The sequence below is a fragment of the Nicotiana tabacum genome, chromosome 3, assembly GCF_000715075.1.
Source record: "Nicotiana tabacum cultivar K326 chromosome 3, ASM71507v2, whole genome shotgun sequence".
Lineage (NCBI taxonomy): Eukaryota > Viridiplantae > Streptophyta > Magnoliopsida > Solanales > Solanaceae > Nicotiana > Nicotiana tabacum.
Genome location: NC_134082.1, coordinates 201,313,717 through 201,324,775, shown reverse-complemented (window position 1 = coordinate 201,324,775; position 11,059 = coordinate 201,313,717). Strand labels below are relative to the sequence as shown.

The 11,059-nt window shown below is 36.7% G+C and overlaps 2 protein-coding genes and 1 long non-coding RNA gene across 3 annotated transcripts; all 3 read left to right on the top strand.

Moving 5' to 3' along the window:
* Positions 1-302: 302 nt before the first annotated feature.
* On the top strand, positions 303-2,861 carry LOC107824319 (glucan endo-1,3-beta-D-glucosidase). The gene has a single exon (XM_016651066.2). The coding sequence runs from the start codon at positions 577-579 to the stop codon at positions 2,620-2,622; it is 2,046 nt and encodes a 681-aa protein (XP_016506552.2). The 5' UTR covers positions 303-576; the 3' UTR covers positions 2,623-2,861.
* Positions 2,862-4,147: 1,286 nt separating this feature from the next.
* On the top strand, positions 4,148-5,078 carry LOC107806870 (uncharacterized). The gene is made up of 3 exons (XR_001652773.2): positions 4,148-4,285; positions 4,359-4,498; positions 4,589-5,078. It is a non-coding gene; the product is annotated as an uncharacterized LOC107806870 (long non-coding RNA).
* Positions 5,079-6,615: 1,537 nt separating this feature from the next.
* LOC107806871 (glucan endo-1,3-beta-D-glucosidase-like) lies at positions 6,616-9,312 on the top strand. Its single transcript, XM_016631142.2, has one exon. It carries the CDS (start codon positions 6,970-6,972, stop codon positions 9,070-9,072), a length of 2,103 nt encoding a protein of 700 aa, XP_016486628.1. The 5' UTR covers positions 6,616-6,969; the 3' UTR covers positions 9,073-9,312.
* The last annotated feature ends 1,747 nt before the right edge of the window (positions 9,313-11,059 follow it).

Below are 11,059 nucleotides of genomic sequence, written 5' to 3'. Positions count from 1 at the left end.
CACATCCCAAATCCCCGATTTCTTCTTAATCCATTTCCTAAGTTGCAAAGTGGTTAGCTTTACAGCAAGAGATATCTAGTGACTAATTCCCTACTCCATGCTTATAATGGAGTAACATATATTATTGATATAAAAATTAATTACGAAAAAGCTTGATTATTATGGATAAGTGTTAGTGATGCCGTTAAGAGAGATGTGAATGTATTTTCAAAAAATTATCATCTCTTGCAATCTTGAAATTCCGTTAAAACTTAGTCAACTTTGCATTCTTTCTTCCTTATTTCCTCTCACCTGGCGGCTATTCGAACGCGCATGTTTCCCAACTACAACTCCATTAATCTGACGTACCAAAATTGACAGGTATGTTGTGCACTTGACATAAATAATAAAATTTTGTATTCCTCCCAAAATTTTCAGATCAATTAACGCGCTTACGATTTCGATATCTTAAGTCAGGTGTTGAAGAAAATCAAAAGACAAGTCAAAGCTATCATCACAAAACCTTTCAAAAAACCCTATAAAACCCCTCCACAGCCTGAACCACCACCACCTTCATCTTCTTCACATTTCTTTGCCATGTCATCATCACAGCCTTTCCTGTTCCCCAGTACTCAATCCACTGTTCTTCCTGATCCTTCTTCCTTTTTTGCCCCTAATCTCCTCTCAAATCCATTACCCACAAATTCTTTTTTCCAAAATTTTGTCCTCAAGAATGGTGATCAGCCTGAATTCATACACCCTTATATTGTAAAATCCTCACTTTCATCCCTCACTCTTTGTTACCCATCTCAGTTCCATAATCCTGCTTTCATTTACCAAAATTTTATAGCTGATTTGACTATCACTGCTTTGAATAATCCCAATCCAAATTCACCCCATGTAATTTCATCCTTTGATGATCTTAGTGTCACATTAGACCTTCCTTCTAGTAATCTCAGGTTCTTTCTTGTTAAAGGTTCCCCCTTTATTACGTGTAACGTTCTTGGAAATGTAGCGCTTTCGATTTCAACAATTCATGCCATTCTTGAGTGTAATTCGAATAGTAATCGTACCAAATATACTGTTAAGCTCAACAATGGGCAAACTTGGCTTCTGTATGCTTCTTCTCCCATTGATTTGAGTCATGATTTGTCCACTATCAAGTCCGGTGTGTTTTCGGGTGTTATTCGGATTGCTTGTTTGCCAAATTCTGACCCAACGTGTGAAGCAGTACTTGATCGTTTTAGTTCTTGTTATCCTACAAGTGGTAATGCTGTTTTTAGTCAGCCATTTTGCTTGGAGTACAAGTGGGAAAAGAATGGATGGGGCGACTTGCTTATGTTGGCTCACCCTCTCCATCTCCAGCTGCTTTCTGCTACCGATTGTGCGGTAACTGTTTTAGATGGATTTAAGTACAATAGTATTGATGGTGAGCTTATTGGTGTTGTTGGAGACTCATGGATATTGAAGAGCGATCCAGTTTCTGTAACATGGCATTCCATTAAAGGTGTTAAGGAAGAGGCTTGTTTAGAAATAATTGATGCTTTGAATAAGGATGTTGCTTCGTTGGATTCGAAGGGAATATCAACAACATCGTCTTACTTTTATGGTAAATTGATTGCGAGAGCAGCAAGGCTGGCATTGATAGCTGAAGAGGTTTGTTACCTTGATGTTATCCCGGTTATCCGCAAATTCTTGAAGGATACAGTTGAACCATGGTTGGAGGGGACTTTTGAAGCAAATGGTTTCTTTTATGAATCGAAATGGGGTGGAATTGTGACTAAACAAGGGGCGCTAGATTCGGGAGCTGACTTTGGTTTTGGGGTATATAATGATCACCATTTTCATATTGGCCATTTCCTTTATGCTATTGCAGTGCTAGCCAAGATAGACCCAATCTGGGGAAGAAAGTATAGGCCACAAGCTTATGCACTTATGGCGGATTTTATGAATTTAAGCAGGCGAACAAATTCGAAATATGCTCGCTTGAGGTGTTTTGACTTGTGGAAGCTGCATTCTTGGGCTGGGGGATTAACAGAATTTGCAGATGGACGGAACCAGGAGAGCACAAGTGAAGCAGTAAATGCATACTATTCAGCAGCTTTAATGGGTTTGGCCTATGGGGATACCAATCTTGTTGCCATTGGATCCACCCTTTCGGCTTTTGAGATTCATTCTGCACAGACTTGGTGGCATGTGAAAGAGGGAAGCACTTTGTATGGGGAAGAATTTACAAAGGATAACAGGGTGGTGGGTGTTTTATGGTCTAACAAAAGGGACAGTGGCCTTTGGTTTGCTCCAGCTGAATGGAGAGAGTGTAGACTTGGAATTCAGGTCTTACCCATTTTGCCCATTACTGAAGTTCTGTTTTCAGACGTTCAGTTTGTGAAGCAGTTGGTCGAATGGACACTGCCAGCTCTGGCAAGGGAAGGTGGGGTTGGAGAAGGGTGGAAAGGGTTTGTGTATACATTGGAAGCAATATATGATAAAGTGGGTGCTTTGGACAAAACTAGGAGTTTAACTGGATTTGATGATGGAAACTCGCTTTCAAATCTACTGTGGTGGATTCATACTAGAGATGATAAAGTGGAGGAAAGTGATAAAGGAAGCAAGTTCTGCTGGTTCCGACACTACTCTCATTAAGTTTTATGGTGTGTTACATTTGGAATGTCCTTTTAAGGCTTTAATTGAGTATACTCAAAATATGACATGATCAGAACAAAAAAGAAGGTTATTTTGTTTCGTAATTTGGTACCTGTCGTTTCTTTTGTTTGTATATAAATTGGATCATTAGTCTGCAGCTCAATGCTTTGCGATATGATTGCTGTAAGTTCTTCCCCGATCTTAGTTGTTTTAAATAAAAGCTCAAATTTTATAATGTCTAACCAAAGTTTCGGTTCCTTAGGATGAAAAACAAAAATGTTAAATACCATGAATAAATAATTTGCTGAATCGATCATTGGTGTACCTGTAATCTCCTAATTTAGTAGGTGAAGCCATGTATATTGTTACTGAGCTGATCTTTGTGTATCTGAGGTTGGTTCCAGACATTTCCAATATTAGATGTGAAGTTATGAAATTGCGTCTGGTGAAGGATATTAATGTTCGCAGACATAAATACTTAATTTGGATTTCTGGTGAGATATACATTAAAAAGGAAGTAAAATATCTGCTTGTTATGAATGGAGACTAAATCTAATCAACCAAATCCCTTGTAGCACTGAAAAAATAAAACACTTGTTTGCAAATCAAAACTTATTGATCATCCAGTGATCTGAAAATTCCAAGCCGAAATCTTTCTGTGCAATGCTCTGCTTGAAAGTCGTCGTTCTTCGATCTCTGTTCTTGTTTTGGACATCTCTGTCTCCATTGTTGCCCAATTCTTTGACCCCTTTTCAGCTTTTCATCTAGCAGGTAGCCGTTGGTCCAAATTTGTCTTGAAATCTGGGCACTGTTCGGTTTTGTCTCCTTTCTGTTCTCCTTTTTCTTTTTAAATCAAATTTGCTGCTGCTGGTGAAATTTTTGGACCTGCAACAATTGTCACTTCCAATGTTCTTTACTTTTTAGGCAAGTAAGAGGGTAGAAGCAAAGGAACATTATAACATCGTTTAAGATGAGGTTTCGGTGTCCCAAGACTTAGGAAAAGAGTAGGCTCTGTTGAAGTCTTGCTTTTACTAGAATGCTTGAGGGAGTATTCTGCATCTGATCTTACTTGGTATTGGAGTTAGGTCTTGGTTGTTTACTAAGTATTCATAAAGTTGTCGAATTCTTTGCTGATTGTTCATTCATAACTGTTTCTCTAAGTGCAATAAGAGTTTAGTAAGATGGGAAAATCTCATAAAGGGGAATGAAGTTAATGTCAGCTGTAAAGAGGAATACAAAGATGTCTCAGCGCTAGTTAAGCATATTCATGCACCTGATATTTGATAATTCAAGTGAAAAACTGGATCAACCATTCAGGTGCATAGTCTACTAAGGCCACACTGTGTCATTGCTTTTTAATTAGCGTAACTGTTGAATGTATATGAGTTTAAAATGTCTGATAGGAAAACTTTGAAACTTGTGATGTGTTGCATTTTGTACCTCGTGTGCGTCTCACTATTTTGGAGTTGAGATACCAATGCTTCTGATGACAAAGGAGTAATTTCTGTTGAATTTGTATCTGATAATGTAACTTCTTGCCTATCTCTTGTTTCTCTGCTTAAGGCATGTGAATTGACCAGTGTATTATATGTTGGCTTTATAGAGTCACAAGATGCTGTAACACCTTTTCATATTCTGGGACGTCAACCTCAGATAGTTTCAGGTACTTAATTGCGTGTACATTCTTCTCTATCAGAGTAAATGGGTATGGTTGATCTGATTGATTTTTGTTTTAGTGCTCTATATTATATGCTTCTGATCATGTTGAAGGCTTGAAGCCATAAGAAAAGGTGTTATGTTGCAAAATATTTCTGCAAAATGTGTTATGTTGCTGCTTAAATCTCTAGTAGAAAAGACCTCTTCCACGTATATATAGGTATGTTTTTCTCAACAGAAGTTTAACTTGGTTGCTTCAGTTAGTTGCTTGCCGAACACAGTAAAATTTATTTGTTTTTCCTGGTGCAAGATTCAGGTTTTGAGGATGTGTCAATCTGAAAAGCCTTTTGTAAAGGCTACCAATCTGACCAGCTAGTTATGGATATGGCCTCAAAGGTGAAGAGTCATATTTGGAGCTTAGTTTGAATTTTTTCTTGAATCAAACTCAGCTAAGTATTTGTTGGGGCTAAAAACATATATTGCTTCTGAATATGGGATGTTTGGCTCTTTATTGGCCATTCCATATGGCATATGCATGAAGGAGGAGCCGTAGAACCATGACAAACAACAACCTGGATTCAAGAGTTAACTTCACATTAGGCGTAGGCATGTCAAATAGTTCTAGAGGCATTCTCATTCAAGTGACGCACTGGATTACCATTTTCAACAAGTGTGAATCATCTGATGTGAATGTGATACGTTGACCTCAGCCTTCAAGATGTGGCTAGTGGTGACGGTCCTGATATTCTTGCTCTACTTCTACAAAAATCTTTCTTATGACACACCAAGAATCTGGAAAATGTAATTAGCCGCATTTATTATTCACGATAAATTAAATAATTTAATCTTAAAAGTAACAAATTAAAGTTGGAATACAGTATATATTTTAAACAAGATGCACACCAGAAAGGGACAGTTTTGTCTGTTTTCGCCTGCAACTTTGAACTTACCGTTTCTTGAAGCACTTTCTGCGACCACATTTCGCTATGCTCTTTGGTTTTCTCTTTTTCCCGTTGCCCTAGAATATCTTTAGAGCTCGTTTGGATTGATTTATTTTAAGTGTTTTTAAGCCAAAATAGTTTTTAAGCCATTTTATAGTGTTTGAATAAAATAAAAAAGTACTTTTAAGTACTTATTTTAAAGCTAAAATAACTTTTGGCTTAAAAGCCACTTACAACAAGTCCATCCAAACGGGCTCTTAATCTTTCTGATCATGACGTCAGGGCCGACTCTAATGTTTTGAGTAGTAAGGCTTGTGCCTTAGGCCCCTAAATTTAAGGGGTCCCATTTTTTTTTTGGAATAATAGATTTGTAGGTATTTAAAAAAAAATATTTAATATTTTTAATACAAATATATAAATAAAATAATAATTTGACTTATTTTAATTTGTCCAAGTTAATATTTTTTTTTCTCAATCTCTTCATATTTCAGAAACCCTTATATATTTTCTATCTTTCTCTTTAATATTCTTACTCACCTTCTTTCTCTAAGAAATTTAAGCTTCCAATAGTTCTATACTTCTATTACTCTATAAAATCCTATGTAAAATCAACAATATCTCAAGAAAGATTAAATGAGTTGGCTATATTATCAATTGAAAAGGAATTATTAGAGAAAGTCGATTATAAAAAGGATTATTAACAACTTTGTATTTCAAAAGTTAGAAGATTAGACTTTAAATAAAAACATCATTTATAACGTTTAAAAAAAATTAGGTCTCACATTAAACTTTGGTTTTAGGCGCCGCATATACTTGAGCTGCCCAAGAGCGAATTTAGGGGGGCGGAAGAGGGTTCACCCCAACGCCTTTTGCCGAAAAATTACACTGGAGTCATCCCAAGGCATAACTTAGTGGTCAAGGGAGTTCAAAACCTTTTGTAAATTCATTAGTTTCATTCCCACTAGCTACAACCTTTCTTAACTTTTTTCTTTTTTGAACCTCTTAGGGAAAATTGTGTCTCCGCCACTAGAACCGCCCCTGCATGACGTGGTAACAAAATATGGCTTCTCCTTTTGAATTATTGTCCCATATGTAAATTACGAGAATCATCATAGTAATCTATTTCTAAGAGAGTTAGGTAGTGGGTTATTGACTTTAGCAACCAAAGATGCAGCAAATATTCGTTAGTAACGTTCACTATATTTTGTTTTATTCCATCTCAGTTGAATGGGTCCTATTAACTGATATTTAATGCCAATTACAAACTACAGTTTACATAGAATAAGTCCTGGCAACGTTGTTTCTTTTCCTTCCGTACAGTTCTGTAACGTTACAACATTAAAATCCATTATGCAATACATTCAACTATAATTAAAAGAAAGCAATTACCAGTATCCTTTCTCTGTCTGTCTCTCAGATCTCCTATTTTTCCTCATTTCTTTTCCTTGTTAATCACAATTCCATTAATTTTGCAGAAATCTTTGGACTTTTAGCCACTTTTTAAGCACAAGATGATGCTAGCCAGCTGGTCTTGACAACTACGAAAAAGGAAAGAAATGTAAAGTAGGAAACACGATTCTGTCACGTTCTGAATTAAATCCTTCTTCTGTGTCAACTTGGTACGACTATTTCTTTTTAAGTGGAGAATTGTTTTTATATTGTCTAACCAATCCTCATCCATCTTCTTTTAAATAAACTCAGTAGCCAAAAATTAAAGGGTCTTCCAAAATCTGTTCAACAATCATCTCAAATGTTGGGAGCTGGAAACCAAACTTCTTTGCACAGTGAGTATGCAATGTTGCTCATTTTACTGTTCTATTCATTTTCTGTTTTTGTTAATGGTTATAATGCTCAGTTAACCTCACATTCAAACCATAGACCACACCATCATTTTCTCTTCACCAAAGCAAAATCTAAAGTCTTGCCTAATCCAGCAGATTACTTTTCTAGCCAACTTCTTTCCACCCCTTTGCCCACTAATTCATTTTTCCAAAATTTTGTGCTCAAGAATGGTGACACACCTGAGTACATTCAACCCTATCTAATTCGCTCTGCTAACTCCTCTGTTTCTCTTAGTTACCCATCTCAGAATATAACCTCTGCTTTAATAGAACAGATTTTTCGCCCGGATTTGACTATATCCGCTTTCAAGAATCCTAACCCAACGCAGCACCACATAATCTCATCATATAGTGATCTTAGTGTTACTTTAGACTTAACATCAAGTAACCTTAGATTCTTTCTGGTCAGAGGTAGTCCTTATTTAACCTTTGCCGTTAGTAGAAACACTTCCATTTCAATCTCAACCGTTCATCCCATTCGCAAACTCTCTTGTGATAGTTCTTTGACTAAGTATACAATTAGACTCCGCAATCGTCAAACATGGATCCTATATGCATCTTCTCCTATTCATTTGACTCACAATGTATCCTCCATAATTTCTAATGGATTCTCGGGTGTAATACGAATTGCTCTCTTGGCTAATTCTGATCGCCAATGTGAGAAAATTCTTGATCAGTACAGCTCGGCTTATCCCGTGTCTGGAAGTGCAACTTTGAGGCCTTTTGGTCTTAGTTACAAATGGGATGTGAAAGGTAAAGGCAAGTTGCTTATGCTTGCTCATCCTCTCCATCGCCGACTTCTTTCAACAGCAGATTCTTCAGTAACTATTTTGGATGATTTCAAGTATAGGAGCATGGATGGTGAGCTTGTTGGTGTTGTTGGAAATTCGTGGGAGCTTGAAACGGATTCAATTCCAGTATCATGGCATTCGGTTAAAGGTTTGAATAAAAAATCTAACCCTGAAATTATTCGTGCACTTGGTAAAGATGTCAAGACTTTGAATGCATCAAACATATCTACTACATCATCGTACTTTTATGGGAAATTGATTGCTAGAGCAGCAAGATTGGCATTGATTGCAGAAGAGGTTTCTTATCCTAAGATAACGCCGGTCGTTGTTCAGTACTTGAAGGATACAATAGAGCCATGGTTAAATGGTACATTTGGTGCCAATGGCTTTTTCTATGACAGAAAATGGGGCGGCCTTGTGACTAAACAAGGGCTAAATGATACAACAGGTGATTTTGGTTTTGGAATATACAATGACCATCATTTTCATTTGGGATACTTTGTGTATGGTATTTCTGTGCTTACTAAATTTGATCCTGCTTGGGGAAAGCAGTACAAAAAGCAAGCCTATGCTTTAGTTGAAGATTACACGAACTTGGGACTTAAACAGAACCGGCATTATACTCGTGTTAGGTGTTTTGACTTCTGGAAGTTACATTCTTGGGCTGCAGGGTTGAATGAATTTCCATTTGGGAGAAATCAAGAGAGTACAAGTGAAGCGATTAACGCGTATTATTCAGCAGCATTGATGGGGTTCGCGTATGGAGATTCTGATCTTGTTTCAATCGGATCAACTCTTACTGCCTTTGAAACTCTATCAGCACAGACTTGGTGGCATGTAAAAGGAGACAACAGAATCTATGCGCCGAGTTTTGTCAAGAAAAATAAGGTGGTTGGTATTTTATGGTCTAGAAAAAGAGACAGTATTCTTTGGTTTGCTCCAGCTGAGAGAAAAGACATTAGGCTGGGGATTCAAGTTCTGCCATTACTGCCAATTACTGAGGTTGTGTTTTCTGATGTCGATTATGTGAAGGAGCTTGTTAAATGGGCACTCACTAGTGTACCTAAAAATAGAACTGAGGAAGGTTGGAAAGGATTTGTTTATGCCTTGGAAGCTATTTATAGAAAGAAGCAAGCTCTAAAGAAAGTGAGGGACTTGAGCAATCATGATGATGGGAATTCACTCTCAAATCTATTGTGGTGGATTCATAGCAGAAAATGATGAGCATTTAATTTGAGAGGTTTGCTAATTATGCTTTTTAGATTGTTATTCTTGATAGGTTGATCATTTCCATTTGTCTGAGGAAACTTCAATAAATATGGCATGAGTAACACAGTGAGAATAACAATGTGTTTATTATTGACCAATGTCACAATGCTCATGCTTTTTACACTGGGCCATTTCTTGAAGCTTTTTAACATGAAATATGCATCATGATTAATAGAGTTTCTGAATTAGAATTTTCTTGCTGCTACATTCTGTTATGTTACATATCTTGAACTCTATAGATGCTATGCAATTGGCACTTATCCACTAAGCTAAATGCCACTTGAGCGACTACCTATGGACAGAGGCAGATCCGGGAATTTAAATTTTTGGGTTCCTGCAACAACCTCGAGTTAAATACATAATAATAAATGGATTCAAAATCGAATATTTATAAAGTTTTATTGAATTTTCTAATGTAAATACAAGATTTGGGCAAAAGCTACTGGGCCGGGAACCCATATGTTAAGGCTAGATCCCCTGTCTACTGAGCCAAGTGGGCTGATTCACTAGGTTACATAGTTTGTTCGCACACAGAATTTTGTACAAGCAATGTCTGACCTATTATCACTAACTCGATTTGTATGTGAGTTTGAGTCCGAAATTGTAGAGGTTCTAAGGTTTTACCATTTTGTCCCAAATTGATATTTGGCATTGGTTTACATGTAGATTTAGTGAATGTTTATCTGTGAAGTGGTGTTGGAAGACACTCCTTGTAGAAGGATATCCCTTCTATTGCGAGCAAATATGCTGCCTCCTCTATTATGAACAACGACGACAACGACAAACACAATGTGTTCTCATAAGTGGGATCTGGGGAGGATGGTGTGTACGTAGACCTTATCCCTACCTTTAAAAAAGGTAGAGAGATTGTTTCCGGTAAACCCTCGGCTCATGAGAGATAAAAGAGAAGGGGTAATGATAAGCAAACCAATCAGAAAACCAAGCGAAAACACAAAGCTAACACTAAGTAATGCAATTAGAAAACCAAACAAAAGTAAATAACAAGTAATAACAGAAGTCCAAAAAGATAAAAATACACGAAAGACACTAAGTCGTGTACTAAAGCTACTGTAACAAACAAAAGACAAAGCTCGCCTCTTATATTAAGAAGACGAGTACAAACTTTTTCCTCCTCCTCTCTCTTTATAGTAGTAGGTTCCAACAACATAAGTCCAATTGCAACCTTAATGCAAGAAAAAGTAGGCCTTCGGGGGGCCAACCTAAAACGTTAGCTGGTGCCTATGGTTGCCTAGTTGTAACTGGACATAATATAATATATGACGAGATGGAGAAGTAGGGCTGAATTCTGGTGTAACTGCCAACCGTTGCTGCATTATAAAGCATTATTTTTTTCCTGGTGAGGTTCTTTGATATTGATGTGCTTTGTAAAAATATCTTATTTATTTTTAGAAATATTTGCATTTCAATTTCTTTATTTCGTGGTTTGGTAGACAGCGCGTACTCCCTCCAGCAAAGTGACAACAAAATAAAAGAGAGGTGCCCTCTGAATTCTTTGCATTAACTCAAACTTCATGCCACACGTCATGGAAATTTCATTGGCTATTAGAGATGCTTATAGATAATTGAATTTACAATCTTTTATCCCAAATGCTCGTCAAATTGCAAATTGATATATTTGCATACACGCGTAGTTTTTTTGGTTATAAATTTCTATATTACATATGAGATCTTGGAAAGGAAAGGAAGAAGGGGGATAGTGAGAATTGCTCAATTATGCAATACCAATATTCTTTTTTTTCTTCTTTTTTTAAATAAGCAAATCGAAAAATATTGATGTGACAGCATTTAGCAATGAAAGTAAGAAAAAAGCTTATGAGAACTGTGTTTGGCCAAAAGATACTGAAACATTTTTTATTAAATCAAACTAAAGAAAATGAAGAGGTTAATCTTAGTCACGCATAGTAAATTCCAGATCTAC

Coding starts and splice junctions, on each gene's coding strand:
- LOC107806871 (XM_016631142.2), top strand. CDS start 6,970: ATGTTGGGAGCTGGAAACCAAACTTCTTTGCACAGTGAGTATGCAATG.
- LOC107824319 (XM_016651066.2), top strand. CDS start 577: ATGTCATCATCACAGCCTTTCCTGTTCCCCAGTACTCAATCCACTGTT.